This window comes from Notolabrus celidotus, chromosome 5 (genome assembly GCF_009762535.1).
Source record: "Notolabrus celidotus isolate fNotCel1 chromosome 5, fNotCel1.pri, whole genome shotgun sequence".
NCBI lineage: Eukaryota > Metazoa > Chordata > Actinopteri > Labriformes > Labridae > Notolabrus > Notolabrus celidotus.
The window spans coordinates 27,188,771-27,211,185 of record NC_048276.1 but is presented as its reverse complement, the minus strand read 5'-3'; the positions used below and the strand labels follow the sequence as shown (position 1 = coordinate 27,211,185).

The window sequence follows — 22,415 nt, the reverse complement described above, 5'->3', positions numbered from 1 at the left end:
TCAGTCACTCTGTCAGGAGGCTTGTTTTTGCATCATGGTCATCTGCTGATTGGAACTTTGATCCAGGATAAAACGTCTAAACAAGTACTAGATGACAATGTGTTAAGCTAAGTTATTACCAGGCTTTCTTACTGAACTTCTGGTTGTGTCAGGTGCTTAATTCTGATTGGTCAAAACCCCTTGACAACCCCTTGACAACAGTTATTAACTTTTACTAATATGAGCATGGCCAGAAGCAGTTTCCGTTAGCATCAAAGCATTGTGGCTAGTTTCGGTGAGCATGTTAAATCGGCAGGCCACAGACATTTTCATATTGGATCCTGTCCAGCAATATTAGTAACAGCAGCAGAGCATGTGAGAGAAACTTTAAGTTACTGATCGCTACAAAGAAACCTAAGACATAAGTGATGGTGATGATAGCAGCAGTGTTCAAAGTTGTGACATTTACAGTGTTTATTTTTAAAGGTGTGTGAACCGCAGAGCTCAGAGAAGAAGGGGAGCTGGATGTGGACAGGTTAATGTTAAATTGACCTGGAGGGGAGATAAGAATCCATCGCCATGGAACGCTAAATGCCAAATCACTGGGACCATCTTTTAAAGATTGTGTACATACATCACATTAGATCAATGAAATGATATTTTAATCAATGTTTTTTGCTCACGTGTTTGTATCTTAAGTTAGTAGCCAGGTAATAAGTGCGAAGATGAACCTGAAGGAAAATCCATTGTACTCACTACAAATGTACAAACAGCTGATATACATGCTGTCATAGTTAACAGAGATAAAACCCGATGACTTGTCTGACCTCTTGACTTTGTAAACTGGACATTCATGAGACTATCTGTTGTAGCTTAACGTTGGTTTATTAGCAGACATCTGTTAGAAGCTGAAGTTTGTTAGATACGTTCATGTCTCCCTGAGGATGTAAAATACTTTTCCTCCACCATCATCTAATCAGGTTTCAATGTGTCCAACACTTGTGAACACATTATTTCCAAACTGAAGACAGTCCCGTCTGCCTCGGTTTTACTCTGAGTCAGCAGATTTAATTAAAGTTAAATTGATTAATTAATTAAAGTTAGATTAATTAAAGGTGTGTTATGTGTGTATAACTTCAGTAAACCTAACTACTCTATCACATTTAGTAGATCCAGCCCCAACATGATCCAGTCAGAGTCAGTCGCACTTTCTGTCTGTAGAATATAAAAGTTTGCTTTTTAAGGTCTCACAGAGAGATCAGCATTGATCTCAGTCTGCTTCAAAACCAGCTCAATAGCCTCTGAATTTTAAAGTTGTCATTGTGATATTTGTTGTGAAAAATCTGCAGAAAACTTGTGTATGAGGAAAACAGTTGAAGAATTTTCTGTGAAATTCAGTTTCCACTTTTTCACTTGATAGGTCTGACGCATAAGCCCCTAAGATTACTGTATGTCAAAGTGATCTGCTTCAACAGCGCCCATCAGTACACCTGCAGAAATTATTCATGTGAAGGTAAAGACACATCCCACAGAAAGTGGACCCAGATGAGATGATGACCTTTGAACTACCCGCTTTGGTTGAAAGAAGCATCATGGTTTCTGTTTTCCATCAACACACTGAAGAACAAAAGAAAACAACAACGCCTCCCGAGGGACGATGACAGGTGACGTCAGAGAACTCATTGTTACAGCTAATACATTAAACCTCCTACTTCCCCCTCCACTCACAAATCCACCCATAGTCCAACCTTGAGTGTGATCCAGTGATAACCCCCCTTCAGCCTAACTTCACCCAGCTGACTCCCTCAGACTGATGGCAGGAGGGCTTTTGTTGTCTGAGCAGCCACAGACACACCACACTCTGTAGGTCTGCTCCTGGAGTCACTTTCACCAGTGAACTGCAGGACCCATGTTCTCCCCTGCAGTCATGCTACGGCCCCGGTCATGCTGGAGATGTCATAAATAAAGACAGAGAACAATGAATTCCCCCTTTTCTCCCGCTCCCAGCTCTGTCCCCCTTCTTGCCAGCAGGGACGTTGTAAATCAGAGGGCATGGGCGGAGCGAAATCTGAGCCCAGAGCCAGGGAGAAAGGCAAGAGGACATTAAAGTGGGAACCTAGCCGTTCCTGTCATCATTAGGGAGCATGGGAGACAAAGACAGGAAGAGATGGTCATGAGGCAGGGGAGGAAGGGGGGAGATATGCTAACATGTATGAGAAAACCAACAGCAAACATAAGAACATGTCCATGTCCCTGTTGTGTTTTCTGCGTCATCTGCACGTGCCCATGAATCCACGTTGGTCAGGTTCAGTTCTGACAGCACTGCTGCTGAGACCAAAATGGAATCCAGCAATCATTTCTAGCGAACAAGAGATTTTGATTTCCACCCCGTAAGAAGGGAGAGAGTCAAAATCATCTGTGGAGGCTTTCTTCCAGGGCAGCGCTGCCCAGCCTACAGCCTACAGCCAAGCAGTGTCCTTGCTTTCTCAGGGATAAAGCCCTCTCTCACAAAGGAGCGAAAAAAGGACTGCTGATGGAGAGGGAAGAGGCTGAAGAGAGGATGTGATGAAAGGAACAGGACAGTGTGAGTGTGTGTGTACGTGTGTGATGGCTGAATAGCTGAACATTTTGTCTCTGTGTGCTAAACAGAGCTCCCTTTGCCATACCAACCACAAACAATATTACAGATCTGAAAACACGATTCAGGACTAAAAGCATCCTCCAGATTCAATCAATCCGACCCTCGGCTGAGAGGTGATCTCAAAATACACCTATGATTAAATTAGCCTTCATAGAGATGATTCATTCTGGATATTTTATCACTTAGTACAATTTTTCCATCTCAGACGTATTAGAAATACATGAGACCACAGAAGGTCGGTCAGTTCGGCTTTTTATTTAATGATATTCAGTCTTCTGGACGTTACAAGGGGAAAAAGCTCCTTGTATGAAAACCTAAGCTTCAGTTAGCTGTAGTTCGGCTCATAGCCCCCAAAGTCCCAGCAGAGCTCATTGGAGAACTTCATATGTCTAACATTTGAACTCCGCTCATTAATCAGCTCTTGGTTGAAGACTCAGAGATCATAAATCTCACCTGAAGACAGTGGATGAGAGCAGCTCAGCTCACAGCCCCCTCTGTGGTTGTATTTGTGCTAACTAATGGAGAAACACTGATTTTAAACATGAAGGGGATAAATGTGCATGGGTCAGTTTTGTTTTTGAAAGCTGGACTAGTTTGGATACTTGAAGAAGCCTCATGAGCTGTAGAAAACAGGACTAACTCCAGCCTAGAGTCAGTGCTAACAAAGGCAGCTCAGCACCATATAGACTGTATAAAATATGGACAAAGGATCAGTGACGTCACCCATCTGTGTCTGAAGCACAGTTTTGAGGCCAATCGGCAGCAGCAGCCACATTTTGATGCTGTCAAGCGATTGTGATGTAAAGAGGCAGGCTTTGAGCCTCTTAGCCAACAGCCACAGGTTTCTCGCAGTCAGCTGTGCCTCTCATTGGAAGAATCGTAATCTCAATATCTTCGAAATTGCCACGTTAGAAAAAAATTCACCCCCCTACAGTGAGAGCAGATCGAGAAATGAGCTATCCAGACTACACTCGTCTTTTTTACCAGGCTGTGAACATGTTTATTTCTGCTGTAAAGATCTTCTTTTTCCCATTCATGTGTATGTGGTTTTTAACACTTCCGCAATGGACTCATATTTTTAGACTGGAGGTTGCCACTTGCTCAGCACGCAGCCCCTCCTGATGTCATGTACATGTTGAAGCATTAAAACAGTGTGATAGACAACTTTATATTTTAACATTATAGATTTACACTTTATTGAGCGTTATTAAGTTTTATACTGTGCTGGTGTAATATTGATCGACACAGAAACAAACATGAGTGTGTTGTTTTTTGTTTTATTGCCTCGCTCTGATATGAAACATAACTTTTTTTCGACGTTTGAAAGGACTGAGACATGGCTCAGATTGAATAAAGAGGGGCAGAGACTGTATCTGGTATACAGCTGCCTCTCTCCTTCCTCCTCTGTTTACAAAGGCGGTCAAGGTTTACTCAGAGTTGCACTGCTCTCGTTGACATTGATCTGTGTCCCTCTGGCCCCAGGTATCTCAGGTATCTCTCTCTCTCTCTTTTCTGGTTGTAACTAAGCCTTGTGGAATGTTTCTCGCCCCTCTCCCCGACCTCTGCAAGTGTTTGGACTTGGCTCTCGCCCATCTTTTCACATTTTCCCCTCGAGGTAGTGAGGCTTAACCCTGACAGCCCGTGAAGAGGGCTGAGGAGGAAAACCTGAGCCACTTCTCACCGGACTCTTTACAGCGCTCTGCAGACAGGGGAGGAGAGCACCGAGAGGCAGAGGAATAAGATCTGTGCAAGGAGAGAATGCCCCTTGGGGCATCTTCAGGCTTATTCAGACTCTGTTGAGCAGGATTGTCGAGAGATGACAATTTTCTCTGCTGCTGTTTGTTCATTTTATGAAAGTGCAACAAGCTCAAGGTCTTGATCGTATAGCACGAATCCCTCTTCCTGCTTCTTCAGACCTCTTAGACTCGGGTTTGAACCATGCTACAGATGACAGGGACTTTATTTTGACCTTTTCTCTGAGGCTCTTAAATTTGATAAATCTACTCCTGCAGAGTAAAGGCCAGTGTGGAGAACAACACAAAGGAGCCTTTACCTTTCTGAAAGTGCCAGAGAAGGATCCTTGTACCTGTGTCTACAGAGCTCTGACTCCTTACTGAGTTTACACATGTAAAGTTAAGCACTTTAATTCTGCTACATTTAGTTACAGGTGTGTAATTTAGTTTAAAAACAGTATCTTTATGACGCCAAAGATCCTGCGTGTTATGGTGTACAGGTGGGATTTTGACACAGAGGCAGAAGCACACATACTGATTGTCTGAAATGTCTGTTCCTCTCGTACTGAGCAGGATTATAGACAGAACACATCATCAGTAGAATAAAACTAACCTGTATGTTCCCTGTTAGTGGACCAACACAACGTTTGGTGAATTCTGCTTCTCACTCATAGAAAAGGACGACATTGAAGGAACACAAAAGCAACGTTTCAGTGAATGCTTGACCTTGTTGGTGCAGAAATCCAGACAAAGCTAAGCTAGGAGCAAACATATTAATGCCAATTAAGCAAAAAGTACCTCTGTTCTCTACAGAGTTTGCAGTTTTACATTCTTTGTAAAACCCTAAATCCGTAATGTTAATGTTTATGAGACAAGTTTGTAAGACTTCTCAAAGGTATACTCCACATTAGTAGTCCCAAGCAATCTTACGGCCAACTTCCACCGGATCTCCAGTGCGTCATGGCACTGGATCTGATAGGTTTCTATTCTAGTCAATGCTCCCACTGGATCCGCTCTGTTGTGTTCCGGCTGCGTCTCTGATCCGGCAGGTTGGAGCCCTCCGGATCAGATACTTCTATTTTTGCCAGATGCCGAAGCACGAAGCATACATTTCAACAGATTTAGATAGAGTGGGACAGGAAGTCAGGCACCAAAACAAATTAAAACATCTGGTTGATTTTCAGAATAAAACACTCTGTCCTGCTCTGGACCACAGCGGTTGGAGACAGACCAGACACAGATCTGGTGGAAGTCCTGGTTAAGGGCATTTACATGTAAATGTCTGCCTGAACGATTTAAACTCATCACTATATTATTAAAAACATATTATAACAATAACATGTAGTGTTTTTGGAGGCTCAGATTCAAGCCGGTCACATTGTGAGCTCACATCACATCTTTTCATCACTGCACATCCTGCTACATTATTTTGTCCTTAAAAACCCTCCTCATACCATATTCTCTCTACTATACTGAGCCAGTGTGAGTGCAGGAGCAGCACAACACCAGGCCTATCTGACTATCACCATAAGAAGCTTCTGAAGCCTGTATATCTGAGGCTATCTGATGCAGATTTTAATGCTAGAACATGAGCAACATTTTGGCCATTGACTTTATAATGATGTTTTATTACCTGTAAATAACAATTACAAAACGATTGTATTCAACCTGTGGGATAAGCTGTTTGTAGCTTCATAATGAGCTGCTTCGTCCTTACGTGTTGTTTTTAACAGCAGCACAGCATGAGCAAACCAAACACTGCTTATATACCACTACATCTTACACCCTGATCCTTTAAATGCTACCCAAGCCAAATGTCTCCCCTGTTGCACACCTTCTACACATATATTGTACGTGCTATACCTGCAAATCAGATACCCAGAGATCCTCTACTGTCCCATGTCTGTGACATATAATTTAATTTGAAGGTTAAAACCAGAAACAAGAAGGCTGTGAGGTTTGGTTTAAGTCAACCTAAACCTAACCCAAAAAGGGCACAAACCTGTAAATCAAAATATTGATCAGCTGATGTATTTCATAGTGACACACACAGTGCACATTTCTTGCAGCCAAGTGTTGAAAACCTTTAACTTAAATCTAAGAGTACATGGCAAAGTGCAGAAACTTCCACCCGCCTGGAGAATGAACCTACAAAGGTTATGTTTGAAATTTCATCCTCGAGATGTAGTTAAACAGCCGAGCAGCTGTCTGCGATCTGAGGCCAAATGGGCCTAAAGTGCACTGGCATTTCCTCCTGATGATGGATAAGATCTGAGGACTCTCAACTGCTTTTCAGCCCACAATGGTCATTTTCACATGTAAGGTGTTGATGCTGTTATATAAAGGATTAAAGAACCCTGTGGTTTCATACCCACAGTCAGTGCCTCACTATTTACAGCCGTCTCCTGTTCAAATGAGAACATCTCTTTGTGAGTATAATTCTGCTTTATTAGATCCATTTTCAATCCTACAAATGAGCTGGCTGTGTACATTTATGGTGTAATTACTTTCCATTTCCAATTTGCCAGACACAACAGGCCTGTCCTGAAGTATAATGGGCTGTTTTGCATCGAGCACAGCTAAAGTAATAACAGAATATTAGCTTACCTCTCAGCAGGAGTCCAATGAGACGGGGTCAGATTCAATACAGGAGACAAAGGCTGCTGGCATTTTCTGTTTGCAATCAGTGTGTAAAACATAGTATTGACTGGTCCTTGTGTGTGTGTGTGTGTGTGTGTGTGTGTGTGTGTGTGTGTGTGTGTGTGTGTGTGTCTGTGTGTGTGTGTGTCTGTGTGTGTGTGTGTCTGTGTGTGTGTGTGTGTGTGATGATTTCTCCCTGAACGTAGGGATGATGAAACAAAGAGTAGAAACAGTGAATGAGATCAAGCTACAGACTCCTCTCTCCGTTTCAATCTCTGAAGCTTTCTTCATGGTCGTTTTCATATTTCATGCAGCGTCTCAGAGAAGGCAGTAAGTCTGCTGTAGATCACTTCACAGAAAAACAGGGTTTGAATACCACTTTTTTAAGTCTCTGGAAATGTGGCTTGTGATAGTGAAACACAGTTCTGATGATGTTGAAAGCCCCGTGACAGTGGAAATAAAGGTTCCTCTTCATAACAAAACCTAGTCTGCAAAACCGTTTGCTGCAGACCAGGTCCCAGGGACCATGTGGGCACGGCACATCTTGTTTGGAGAGACAGCTTCCTGGCTCATCTGCACAGTGATAACACACGTAACAACCAGTGTTTCAGTCGTCTGAGCCAGAACCGGAGGAGGAGGCAGAAACACAACCTGAATAATCAGAATAATAGATTACAAAGTGATATGCTGTCCTTGTCACAGTTTGCAATTAGCACAGACACATAGCTTTGAATGCTGTGCTAAACAATGTAGGGTTAGCTTTCTGCTGAGGAACGGTCATCTGTAGAACTACATTTAAGTCCTGCATCTAAACATAGACCACTGCAGTCATCAACCCCGAGGGCCATCAATAAATGTCCTGCAGCCTAGCAAACACTGGGAGTAAACAGCTTCCACATGCTATTCCTCTAATGCATTGCACAGTTGCTTCAGTACCATATTGGCCTGAATGTAGGAGCACCCTGATTAAAGACAACCTCCCATTTTCAAGACTAATGTGAGGAAAAACACTGTCTGTTCAAAACCGCCAACTATACTAGCAGTACGTACTGATTTGGCCAAAATTCAGTATGTAGTAAGTGAATAAGAGCAAAATCTGCAGTATTCTCCTGGATGTCTACTGATTCTGGAAAATTTCACAGTTTGCATCGGACCAGTCTGCCTCGTGTACTGTTTCCCACAATGCACAGCACTCGTTCCGCTTTTTCTTTACTCTTCTTTTTTTGACGGGGGAACTCAGTTTTTATGTGCTGTGAAAATGATCAAATTCCATATAAACTACTTCCCAACTTTTTAAATCATAAATGATGCTAAAGAAGCAGTTTTGCTATCAGCTTGGCCGTTGTTTACTTCCACATTTCGAAACCTGAAATTCAGTGACGTCTGGCTCAACGTACTGCAACACAGATCGAACAGATCAGTCATACTACAGACTGAATTTAAGCGCAGTATGTAGTAGGCAGTACCTACTGACTACTACATTAGTAGGTAGTATGTAGGCGGCTGTTTCGAAAACAGCCAATGTCAAGGCCCAAGTCTGGCTTTAGAAAAGAAAATATCTTAATTGACAATAATTAGAAAAAACACATTTACATTTTTTTTCTATTAATTTTCGGCTTTAAATGGATTCAAATGTGATCATGTTTGAAGGTGATGCACCTATGGTGTCAATATTTTAATAACAAATCAGCCTCCACATGCAGTAATAGTTTCCTCATAGTTTGAAATGATGTACTCTTTGACAGCAGGTCTCAATGTAAATAAAACTGATGAATAATTACATCTAACCTATGACTGTTATGTTATAATCCTCACACAGGTAGTGTTTACTGCATTTCTGTTGTATTGGATTGCCTGGTGTAGTAAAGGAAATAGTGTAATTGTGTCCACCCCATGTAGTTTCTGGCAGAAGAGGTGCATCTTGTTGAAAATAGCCTTCTTCTCAGTTCTGAGTGGTGTCAGGACAGAGGGTCAGAGTACACCACCGTGCTGCTCTGTAATTTAGCTTCCTCGGCTTCCCCACCCCACAGAGATGCCATCCGTTCGTTTCCTCTCAGATGAAATGGCCCTTCCAATTCTCCCAGTCTGCGCCGGGCTCAGGGGAGGAGGAGTGGCAGCAGCAATTACACCCCCCTCCCCTCGGACACACACTCAGACAAAGCTGCTGAGAGCCTGAACAAAATTGTCTCCCCTCTGCAGACCAGCTCCCTCCTGCTCTCACCTGATGTTAACAGGCAGCCATGGCCGTTCATACAACCTTTCATGGTGTGTGACAGGAGCCATTCAAGCCTGCAGTTAGCTGCTGCGACTATGAAGACTTATTTTCTGGAATACAGGAATGCTGAAGGAAAGAGGGACAGAAAAAGCACTGATGCTAAGGTTTTCAATATGCTGAGGGCATTGTTATTTATTGCATTAAAATAGTTTATTCACAGAGGGCTGCCTTTAGAGCCACAGGTATTCAAATCCACAACAGCTTCCGAAAATGTCATATTTGGCACTGTGTATGTCAGGGATGTGCAAGATTAGTCGGTTCCATGTTTAAACATTGTCACCATTGCTAGTCTGAGCCTGAATTACGTTAAACTATTTTTGAGATTCTTCTTCCTGCAGGCTGGAAATGCTGGATAAATATTGTAGGAGGTAGTGCAGCCTCCTGCCACTAGCTGTAGCTTCAGATAATGGGCATGCTCTCCCTGCTCCCTGCATGCAGTAGATGTTGTAGCGCAGCTTGGTTTGTCAGTATGTTGTAGTGTTTTAGTCAAGACCACATTAACCAAGACCAAGACATGTCCGAGACCAGAGTTCACCGAGACCAAGACAAGACCAAGACATTTTGGGATCAAGACCAAGACCAATGCAGGGCGTGACAGAGACATGACCAAGACCATATATATAAATGAACAATCATTACAAGTTAACAAGATAAAAGACTTCTTTTTATTTTATTTAAGTTTGCTTTAAATACAATTGAAAGCAACAAACAGGGTTTGGTTTTGTCTTTGTTGCCTTTCTTTTGATACCCGCCGAGAGACTTTTGACTCCTTAAGTTTCGTTTTGGTCGTCGTTAGTTTAAGTTTTGATTTAGATTAGAGTTAAAACAATTTTTTTTCTTTTGCCTGGGATCTGAGGCCAGGTAGGACGTCGTAGCGGTTGATGAGCAGGATTATTTTGTCAAGCTTCTTTTTCTCATTAGTTGTGTACATTTTCTATTTTCTAATATGTGTGGTGCTTTTTCTGATGGGTTATAAGTGTTGACTGGGGCAAGGTATTTAGCTGTGCCCTTCTCTCAGTGTGCCTCCAGAGTTTTTTATTGAATGTCTATTTATTGCTTTATCAAACGTCTGAGCAGACATCTCTGGTCACGGGCACACACTGTCTCTCCTCCTGTCATCTGTCTCCATTCATTAATGCACAAGTACAGGGGGCGTGTCACTCACCGTAGCACCGCGATAGTCGCGGCCGTAACAGGTAAGGAAAAAATGAATTAATTGAGAAGGGAGGGAGGTTCTCTCTCATCACAGTAAGGGACACAGAGTGCATCAGTGGTGGTCTCGACCGGTCTTGATATAAGATACGGAGTCCGCCCAGTCAGAGACAGAGACAAGGCAGAGTAAAATTGCTTTTGATTACGAGGACGAGACCAAGACCGGTCTCGAGTACTACAACACTAGAATGTTGATCTAGTAAATGGAGATATGTTTGTATGCTGTGTCTGCTTAAACTGACATATAACCACTCGACCAGAGCATTGAGTAACCAGCACAAGCATGAAGACGTTACCCTGCAAGGAGATTGAAGGCTGGTGGAGCTAGCTCTGCTAATGTCACAGTACTTCAAACATCGTTACCTGCAGACACTGTGATCCTGCTCAGTCTACTCAGATAACACGGCCTGTCACCACCGTACCTGTGGCTGTGTTTAGCCATGCTCAATTTTCACTGTTTTCTGAGCCTTGTCTTACCTTCACACTGGTCCGCTAGCTTTCATGTGAATTTCCTTTCACTTAGTCACCCAGGACCACCCTCTATATTATAGTAAAGAAACCAATAACACACAACCCAAAATCTAAATAATTGAAAGTCCCCTCTAGTAGTAATCAGTATTCCTTACAACAGTGGACGGCACACCACTTCTCTGTCAAGTGAGTGTTCCCCTCATGACTGAGGCTAGCTGTCACTCACTGCTACAGTGCCAGCTGGGTGTGAGAGATGGAGACACACAGGGGACAACGTCGGCAGACAACGAAGACAACTTAACAAACAGCTGAGTCATGATACTTCTTTAATGTGTTACAGAGCATTGTGTCTGAAGATAGTGAGCCCAGAAAGATCATCTTAAAATGCATGAGTGAGTATGTTAAGTAGTAAACATAATATTGGTAAGAAAGCTGTTCTTCTGGTCTCTTGTGTCTCACAGACTCACATGGCCTCTCAGCTGTTTTTGCCTTCTTTCATGTCAGTCAGCAAGTTTTTTAAGAATTTAGGTGGAAGAATATTGCATAGCTTCAAAACCGAAGCCTCAAGGAAGTCATGTGACACAGTACACCGAAGACCTGCATCTAACATCACAGTGGAATCCCAATGAGAAACTATCTGTAAGAGTTGAATTGATTGAACTAACTGAAGTTACCAATCTGTGTTGTAAGCTCACTACCTTTATTTTCATGTTTTAAAATAACAAAGTATATTTATTTACTAAACATTGACAAGTTGAATATTCTTGTTATGAGTTCTGCAGCAGGACTTCTGGAAGAAGCTTCATGAAAAGACCAGGGCTAATAATTGGCGTCCATTTTCATGTGACACCATGCTGAAGGTTTAAGCCTCTGACACATGCAACCCTGCAACAGCCTCATAACCGAGTTAGGCCATCACCTCGCTCTGCACTGACACGTTGGCATCCCAGTGTGTGATTTCATTATATAACAGTGTCGCGGAAGTGTGAGAGGCATGACTTGTAGACACAGAGTCTGGCATCTGTTACTACCTCTGAGGGACAATCAGGAGCAGAACCGGTTTAACCTCCAATTACACCTCAGTGTCAGTGTGTTACACACTGCTTGACCAGGAGTAACAGGGCGTAAATATCCCACCTTCAGATGGCAGCATGTCAGAGCCGTAGACTGTATAATAAAAGGACTTAGTATCAATGACGTCACCTATCTGTTTCTTTGCTAACAGCTACTGGGTGCCCCCCCAGTGTGTGTCGATAGAGAGATGAGCTATCAGACCTATACCGTTTTGAACTAGGCTGTAAACATGTTTATAATTACTGCAAAGATCATCTTTTATGAATGGATGTTTCTAACACTTCCGCATGGACTTCATATTTTAAGACCGGAGGTTGGTAAATTGCAGCACTGATGTGTTTAGAAGTTGGATGTCACATGACCACTCTGAAACACACCTGAATCATTTCACCATCTTTCCAAAGATCTGCAGCTGAAGAGAGAACAGGTGGTGAGATTCAAAAAGACCAGTTTCCTATAGCTGGCATGAGCCCTCAACCAGGTCCCAGTATATGCTCTCTGTGCTGGTTAAGGATGGGTCAAGTGTGTTTCACTTACAGGGTTAAAGAATTGATATATTTTTTAATTTGAGATGAGTCCCATGTTTCTGTTGTGCCAGGAAACAATATCAAACAGGTATATCAGCCAGGAAGTGATTGAGAGCTAACTCTAGTGTTTGAAGCTGCTGACTGAAGGTATCTGACTGGTTTCCATATTTATATAGTATGGTTCCATGTTCCTCTGAACCCCTTCCACTGGTTTCTTCAGCTGCTGAGAATCATAAATCGATCAAAGAAAAATGATCAGTCTGATTTCTAAAGCTTACACCCTGGAATATGAGGTTATGAAATTAGTGAGCGTCCTGAGCGTAATGTCAGAGGAGACATGGACGCCTTTTCTTTCTGTGAATAAAGAGAGTAGAGACACCATTAAAGTAATGTTTCCCAAGGTGTACCTTGGCTGTCCTCTGGCTCTGTGCCTATGAAACCATCCAGGATTCACTCAGCTGCTCATCATCTTGAAAACTCAAAGGACAGCCAAGACATGCGGTGTAATATTGTTGTTAGACACTCACAGTAACCGTTCTCATCTCTGGGATCAGTTCCTCTCCTGAAGCTGTTTCCATTATTGGCAGCCCACTCAATGCTGTCTTCGGAGACAGATCCATACAGCTCACTGTGTGCGTGCCAAACGTAATCCCCACTCATTACAGAATACAATCAGAGTATGAAACCAGTTGAATGGTGAAACCCCAAAAGAGAGACAAGAGGTTAACGTCCTCTTTGACACTCCAATCTGCCCTCCTGCTCCGGTGTGAGGTGGCAAACAGACGGCAGCATCACCAGCACACTCCATCTTCATACAGCCTTATCAATGCCTAGATTTTCAGTGAGCGTGGGGGGAACAGAGGGCACGTCTCGCTTCACAGCCCCAAAATTAATAGGGGGCCCCTCATTATGGAGGAACGGGTAAGACAAAGAGGTCTAGCTGACAGAGGGAGAGCAGGAGTGGTGGATTCTTATATAATGAGACCAGAGGAGAGAAATGAGATGATGTATGTGAAAGTGAACTCCAGGCTGATTGCAGCACACTGGACCGCTCTTATTGCTTCACACTCACACTCTGCGGGACTGAATCCAAGCAGAGAGAAGCCAGCAGGAGAAACAGGAAATTAGTTTGCCCCTTAAAAGCAGCTCTGGCTTTACCTTCTCCCTCTCTCATTTCTTCCTCCCTCTCTCTCTCTCTCTCTCTCTCTCTCTCTCTCTCTCTCTCCCCTGGTCCCTCAGGGAAGCTGGGTAACAGCCAATCTCATTGAGAGGCAGATCAATAAAGAGATATATTGTCATCTCGCTGCGCCACCCTCTTAATCAATTAATCTATAATAGAATTCATTCAGTGGAGCGTCTTAAAGGGGCCGTCCTCCCATTACCAGCTGTGGGTCAGAGAAGGTGCAGACATACAGGGCTCTCATTACTCGTAATGGGGCAGGGGAAACTGGAATATGTTTCAGTGCTGGGCTATAGATACAGGTGATATGTATTTAATGGTATTTCTAAGAAACGGTGCTCATGATTTCATCATGAATAGGTCAGCCTAATGAGTAATTATCCTCTCTCTGCTGTATCATCAGATATAGGGACACATGCATTCAGCTGCATGCGCTGCTGATGCTATCTTAACAATACTCCTTCAGCAGGAGTGTTGCAGCAGCTGTAAACATATAATTGCCTCTTGGTCAGCTATGCAGGGATTTTAAAGCTGCTTTACAGACGGACAGGTTTGAGGGTTGATCAGAGCTCAGAGTCGGTGCAAACATAAACAAACAGTGTTCTTAGATTGATTTCAGCTAAAGCTAATCTTTAAATCTACAGCCATGGGCGCACATATCTGTGGGACTTTCCTCCTTCAATTTTCTCAGCTCTAATTGTAAGCATGCAAAATTACTGCATGATTACTCCCAGCAATATCAGAGCTGCCATCGCTGCTGCTCATTCATGTTAATGGTGATTTATGCTCAGGAAGGAGGTGTTTCTGATGAAGCATGTTGGCCATGTATTTGTGGTCAGACCAGTATATACCTAGGAGACAAAAGGACTTTGTTGGGTGAACAAGAGGACCCTGTCCGAGAGATCTGAGGCTCGGGGTTGGGTCACAAGTGGTCCACATTTCCTCTTTACTATAAATTGCGTGATGGTTGCTTTGTTCATTTATGCTGAGGGTTTTTACCACTAACATTACACAACATTAATCCTGTCAGTTACGACTATTTTCAATTAAGATGATTTTGTAGATGTAATATTTTTATACAAGTTTAGAAGAGTTATTATTGGAGGAGCTACACTGGATTGCATCAGATGTGCATGAATTCAAACGTAGCCTAGTTTGAACTTAATTTCTAATTTAGGATGCAAAGAAGCAGAGTTTTACCAGCTGATGTGATGGAAAATGATAGATTACTTGAATAAAAAATGTATGATCACTCTATTCTGAACTCACACTTTCATTTCTCACAAGCAGAGATAATTACAATCTGCACACTACTAGAGTGCCCTTATATTGATATACAGTATGTTGTAGTTTATGATTTCACCCCTCAATGTCACTGGTGTTATTTTACATGATAGATAATTATCACCGTATTAACATGCTTTGTCATATTTTATACAACTTTGTGATGCTGGGAGTTGCAGCAGTTATGATTAGCCATTAGCTTGTTTAGAAGCAATGTGGCTAACTCATTGAGATAAAAGCTTTTCACTGATTTGCCAAAGTGAATGAAAACGTCATATGTGTAACAACGTTTTGATTACACTGGACTTTATAGTCTATCAGTTAAGATGAACCTTAAGTCTCTGTGGTGCAACCCAACAATGACACAACTTAAGATACTAACTAGTTTCAACGTATGGATTAGAGATGGATACACTCTGACTTAGGACACAACTTATGCAGAGCTGGTGCAACCGGCCACTGGTCTCTATGTGTTCTATATTTCAGGGCTAAACTGGGTACAGAAATGTCCCAGTAGTTTGCGTCAGTCATAAGACTGCCATATGCAGTGTTATCCTTTGAGTAGTCCCTGAAGAGCTCAGTTTAAATTTAAAATGTCTGACAACATGATGTTTATGGGAACCAAATGTGCTTGAAAAGTTTTTTGAAGTGTTAAATGTTTAGAGATCTTAAACTATAAATGCTGGTAAAAGGAACATCGTTTTAGCAAACAGAAAAAACATGCTTCAGGAAAGAGGTTCTGGTCATGCTGATGCTGTTACTCTTCAGCTCTTTGTTTTATTATGATAATGCAGTACTGTTGTGTTTGCCTGCGAAACATTATCCAAGTGGAAAATGACAGAGCATTTCTACCAACTGGGAACAACTTGAATTAATAACTCTTTTGCATCCTCTCACTCTTCTTTAATAATTTGGGAGCTGACACGCAAAGTGTGATTGGGGTAATCTCTCCAAATGACACTGAGCCGCTCATTCCTCCTCCTCTGATAAAGTTTAGTATTTGAGGAAACTTGGACAATTGATGTGACGCTTTCTTTATTATGAAAGCATTTAATCAACTCTGAATTGTTTGGAATAATGGGATTGCTTGTCGTGGCAGCACAGGCTCGGCATACAGAATTAAGCAATGAAGAGGTCAGGCATACATCATAGTCTCAATTCACTTAAAGTCAGTTCTTTATTTATGAACACAACCCCAGCTGGCCCAATGCATTATGTAAGGAAAACAAGTTTCTGCTGAAAACCATAATATGTCTTGACTTCAGCATTTTTAATCTCAGCCGTGAAACAGATTGATCGATTGGATAAGAATTATTTTGTGTCATGTTTGTAGTAGAAACATGATCTTCTCACTTCTCTGATAGAGACATGTTCCGGTTTGATATAATCTAGCGGTTATTTCAAACACTGATCAAAAAAGATGAGACAATACACTCCCCAACCCTTCCAGACAAATCTGACTCTAGATCACAGGCTGTCTTTTCACAGTGTTTTAATGCCGACATTTCCCGTAAGCTGCCTCTGAAGACCTCTACGATACATTCAAATTAAAGTAAAAATCACCCCATATATCTGTGCCTCTGTGTGTGTGCAGCGGGTATCACGTTATGATGTATGGCTCAGCTGCCAGTGTGCAGAAACAGCAGCAAACATCACTGATGGGCTGCCTTTGTAATTCTCCACCTAATGTGGATAATTAGTCTAAATTCATGGAGTGCTTGATTCCTCTGACAGCTCGGCCAAATGTTTGACGAAGGCTCCAAAGTAGCAGCATCAGTCACAGACGAGCGGAAATGCGTTTAGTGAAGGGCCTCATCATGTTTTATTCAATCACAGAGCGATGCTCAATTAATCAGTTTCTGCAATTAAATTAAACATGTACATGCATAAAACATGACAGAAATATCAGGGGTGTTTAAGCTCTGCTCTATTCTCTGTGCTCCCCAAAAGGGAGAGTTTTTTTACTCAGCCCTCGACAGCAGCCTGTGTGACTCTAGTGACGTGGAAATATTCCCTTTAATATTAAAACCTCTGTGACAGAACGTGTACAAGCTCATCTCAGTATGCACAGCTCGACGCGAACCACCATCCAATGCATTTCTATAAATGTCAAGGGCTGTGTGTTTACCAGGTCTGCCTGACCCCTAATATTTATTCAGCCCCACTCTGCCCAATCATTCCTTATTGCTTCATTGCAGAACCCAGGCTCTCAGTATGTCAAGTCTCATTGGCTGCAGTTTGCCGTATCTCCTGGCACATGTAATATTGCTTTTCGCTTCCCATCAAGTGCAGGCGAAGCCAGCACTCAGATAAATAGTGACATTTTGCAGTGGTGTGTGATGTTTGTTTGTGTGTCTCAGTGCCTGAGTCATTTCCATCTCTTGATTTGTACACACAGCACCTCAGTCGGCACGATCAAAGGTCTTCACATGTAAGACAAATTTGCATTTGGACTCAAATCTCTGCCAGCATTATTTATGCCCCCCTGGTTTGATTTCAGCTTTCAGATAAATGTTGACATTTGCACCACATTGGATAATTTGACTCCAATAAAAGAAAGGTTTCTGCTAAATGGGTTCAATCCAAGTCCAATCTGCAGATTAAAAAGGGCCTCAGATGCCCTCAGACACATGAAACATTTCCAGGAAACTGTGTATATGCTAAGTATGGTTCACACTCCTAATGACTCCAAGATCAAAAACTTATAAAGCTTCGGATGAAGGTCAAACTTTAGTGATTCATGTCTCTTTAAGGTTTTTGCTGTTAAACATGAAAAGCTTGTTGAACATCTAAATGGTGGGTGACACCTTAAAAAGTAAAGCCAACACAGAGGTGACTTTAACCAGTGACTGTATACAAAGATGGACGACGTGCTACCATCCTCTCTGTATAGAAGTGAGGTCTCAGTTGACGACATATTTCACTGGTGACGTATTTGGGAGGCGTATCTTATGCACAGTAACTATCAGGCTGTATCAGCAGCAGAACTGACGTCACATAACGAGTCAGAGCTCCCTCACGTGGGTCCAGCCCTCATGTAGGTCCGATCCACAGCAGAACAGATGCTGGTGCAGGTTTGAAGAATGCACTCACAGTTATGGGAATTTCAATGACTCTTATGTTAGTGTTTCCTCACACCGGTCCTCCTCTACTCTAATAATTTGGTGCACACATTGCTGCAGGAGCCTCATTGGTCAACAGAGCTGTCAATCATAGTCAGATAACCAATTTATATTCAGAAAGAGGAACACTTGCACATAAATGAGCTTGATAAGAACTGATTGCTTTGACAGAATCCATGTTTGAGAAAAATGTATTTATCCGGTATTTTAATTTTATAGTTTGAACCATGTTCCATCTGTTAGCGTGAAGGAGGCAGGCTTTATGACCTATACTGCAGCCAGTCAGCAGGGGGAGCTCTAAATGTTTTGGGGGAGCTGTTGCGGTCTCCATCTTCTTATATGGTCTCTAGCTTAAACCTGCATCATTTTCATCCACTTCCGCATGATGTTCAGTTTGTAAATATTTGCTTGGGTGCACTTTGAGAGACAATACAGAAGGGCATGCTAACAGATGTGGCTACCTGTGATTGACAGGTCAAAGCCATGTTGTCCCATCCTTTCACCAGATATGAGCCTTTATAATTTAGAAACTAAGATGGCTTAAAGTGGCCAAAATAAGAACCATGAGCCTTCAAAACGTCATGGTCACAGTGGCTAAATCCACTTTCATATGTCTGTGTAACTTGAAAATTACCCAGCTGATCATCTAGCCTCTGCACACTATGAGAGTGCTTTCAAATAAATACGATGCTACAGCAACATGTAGTGCAGTAATACACTGATTTATTTATTATTTACATTTCATAAGGATCTGCATGTCTCCAAAACTAACATACTGTTTCTCTAATTAAAACCTCAGTGTTGTGCTCATGCTGTGCACAAGAATCTGCAGGCTTCCACATCTATGTAATTTGTCATACAGGTTTTTGTAGCGTTTAAACAGAATTCTAAATGATCTTTATCCTGTAGTGAGCACTGCTGTGTTTATGTCAGAGAGAGAAACATAATCATGAAGATAAGAAGGAAAGTCCCTGCATGGCTTTCTTATCGTGTTCATCATTATAGAGTGCGCTGGCCCTTTAAGTGACACTGTGATGGTCAAGTCAAATAAAAGAAACCGCTAGTAAACCGGATGTGTGCTAACTGAGCCTTCAGCATAAACCACCATAGCGATAAACCTCGTTACATTGAAACGGTACTAAAAGAAAATAACACCGACTGAATCGTTACAGTAAAAAAATAAAATAAAAAAACATATCCACACTCGTATAAAGTTTATGATTTACTGCCTTTTATAAACAGTAGCATCCATAATGTGGGTTTCTGAAAACGTGTTTAACATATAAGAAAAAAGGAAAAGTTTGAAACAAATAGGCCTATAAATTATCATAATTTATCCAACTACACAGTAATGTTAGAAAAATATTTTAATCACCTCTGCTCAAAGAAATAAAATATCATGGGCTGAAAAAATGTCTAATGCTGACAGCATTTGAGGAAACTAAGCTGAGGAATAATTGACCAGTTTTTTTTCCTTGAAATATTTGGCTCTCAGAGGTGGATCCTTGGGAGACTTTCTGGGGGGTCAACAGCAATTTATGATCACGACTAATCCGTCCAGGCTATCTGTTGAATGTGTTCAGGTTGTGGACCGTAGCCTAATATTCATTAAATTACGGTCCTCTTCTTTTGGTCATTGGCGTAAAAAACATGTAAAAAAAGAATCCGATAGTGTTGAGTCTCTTTGAAACCTTATTTTATTTTGAAAATATCACCGGAAGTACCATATCTCCTGCTGTGTAGTTTGCCCATGTCGTGTTCTCTGCTCCACCAGCGTGTTGTTGTGTGATGAGGCTGCTGTAGTAATTCACCGCTGGTAGCAGAGGGAGCAGTAACTGTGGATACAGAACACATTTGATTTCATGCTTCTCAAAGTGGACCTTCCTTTTTTCGTGATGCCTGCAGACACTTTGGGACTGTTTTCCAGTCACGAGAAGCTGGTCTGAGTGTTTTTTCTCCTGCGTGATTTTAATGTAAGGACTGACCGGGCGCGTCCTGCCCCTCACAGCCGCGGCTCCTCTCATCACCTGCGGGTCGCTCCTCGGATTAATCGGGCGCAGACTTGGAGCGGCTGGAAAAAGTTCGTCTGTGAGGTTGTTTGGATTTCTGATTGAATCCAACAGCGGCTGAGATGCTGCCCGTGGAGTTTGGAGGTGTTTGTAGAGATTTTATCCCTTAGACATTTCTCTGTTTGGATTTATCATCGCTGCTGCTGCTGCTGCTGCTGGACGGACAGCCTGTCTCACAAACTGTGACGAACAGTGTCTACTCATGAGAAACCGAAGTCTATGATGGAGTACCGCCACACTTTGGTTCTCTTTATGCTTTCATTTGCTCTCACAACTCTGGCACAGGGTGAGTTTGATCGGCATGGTTGCTCTGGTCTGTGTTTGCGCACACGGAGCCTGTATGATTCACATCACTGTCCTCCTAACGAACTCTCAGAGCCCAGAGGAGGCTCTAAAGGGGCCCCCATAAGAAAAACGTCCACTGTAAATTTAACCATGCAAAGTTTACAGCTTACTTAGTGTCCTATTTTTACCAAATCAATGTGTAGACCCATAGATGACATCAAAAATAAGAGGACCTGTGATTGAAATGTTCTTATCCAAACCCGCATCCAAAAAAAAGGAGGTATAAATGTATTAAAAACACATCCAGCAGCCTAACCCACAGAACTCATCATGTAACTTCAAATGTAACTTTCATACTAGGATGGGTGTGTAAATCTAACATGTGCTATAGTATGTCAGTGATTGTGTACGTGGTTAATCCTGCTGGATGATGTCATTTAAGAGGCCACTTAAACCAGCAGACATAAGAGCTGCCCATATGCAGCTTTACCGCGTGTCTGGCCCGTGGGACCTCAGATTCACACCAGCATCTGCTCCCAGCAGAAAACACTCTGTGTTGTGTTTCTGCCTGCTCATTTATCTCGATTATTACAAACCCATTAGGAGGGGATCAGTCCTCCTCTTCCTCACAGAGTGAAACAAGCAGCCTGATGCATAGGGCTGTGTAAGTGAGCATGGCAGGGTTGGGAGTTTGATTTCCTCCTACTAAAATATGTATGATATCTTCTCTGATGGAGAAAAAGCCCTCCCCAGCTGCTGCTTGTTGATGTTGAACTCCTGTGTTTGTATTGTGTAGATGTAGGTTATGTTGCACAGGGATAATGTGCTCACACACGCTGATGCTAGAAGGTTTCCTTGACTTTAGCCTCCATATAATACACAGATTCTTATTTCCAAGGCTGCCTCTCGTCCTCGTTTAGGATCGTGTTAATGGCTATCCAAACATTACCATACAGTGCTTTCAGCTTAAGTTGCTTTAACATTGTATCTAAAGGATAAGATGAGAAGGACACTGTATTGTCTCTGAGGGGGAATGGCCTTGGGCTATTGTGCTGTATGCAGCTGCTTCTGTTCATATAATATGCATCTGAGCATTAAGACGTAATGACAAATTATACACAACAAAGAAGAAAAGGATATGAAATAAGAAAGATATGAATATTTATCATATAGAAAGAGGATTTGTGTATAAATGCATTAATCAGAGCTTAACTAGTTATTGTAATTTCATCTGAAGTGCAGCATGGACCCACACAACCTGCTATAGGAGACACAGTTCCTTTTAAAGGGTAGCGACAACAGGAGTTCAAATTGACGCTGTCATGAAACACAGATGTCCTGGCCCACTTATCATACTCTGCAGAGCAAAGAAAGCATCTTTACCCGGCACCGAGCTTTGCAAAATTTATACAATCCTTTCAAATGTTCTCACAACAGAAAAAGAGTGAGACCCAACTTTCAATAAACACTAGAAAGAATGAGAAACAGCAGCAGTTTGATTCTCCTCTCTGTGTAGAGATCTCTAACACGATGAGAACAACGTCTGTGGCTGTCCCTTAAAGGCTGAGTCACCTCTGGGATGGTGAAAACCGGCCTGAATGAGTCTGGATTCTGATCCGCGGATCCTCCCTCCATAACTCATATAAACACCCGCTCAACTACAACCAGTACACCACAGCTCTTATTCACCTATGTCTTTGTGCTCTCCACACAAACACCCCCGACTGTGAAGTACAAAAGCTCATTTTTTCTTGATGCGGGTGTGATGTTATAGTTTGTGACAGCGTGGTGTCTTTGGGGCCCGGACCCTCTGCTGAGGCTCCTTTTACAAGGCTGTAAACATTGGCTATGAACCGGCAGCATACGAACTCAGCATCTGTGAAAGTGCTCCTTCAGTGACTCCAGATGCTCTTCTGGGACTAC

At 42.3% G+C, this 22,415-nt stretch overlaps 1 protein-coding gene across 4 annotated transcripts in view; it reads left to right on the top strand.

Moving 5' to 3' along the window:
- The first annotated feature begins 19,886 nt into the window (after nt 1-19,886).
- The window catches only part of robo3 (roundabout, axon guidance receptor, homolog 3 (Drosophila)), a 105,573-nt gene continuing 103,044 nt past the window's right edge, over nt 19,887-22,415 (top strand). For 3 of the 4 annotated variants that reach the window (XM_034683326.1, XM_034683325.1, XM_034683328.1), the window contains exon 1: nt 19,915-20,493. In XM_034683326.1, coding sequence (XP_034539217.1) covers nt 20,427-20,493 — 67 coding nt within the window. In that variant the 5' untranslated portion in view covers nt 19,915-20,426. Of the gene's footprint in view, nt 20,494-22,415 lie in introns of all 4 variants that reach the window. The other variant, XM_034683324.1, reaches the window with a different exon arrangement.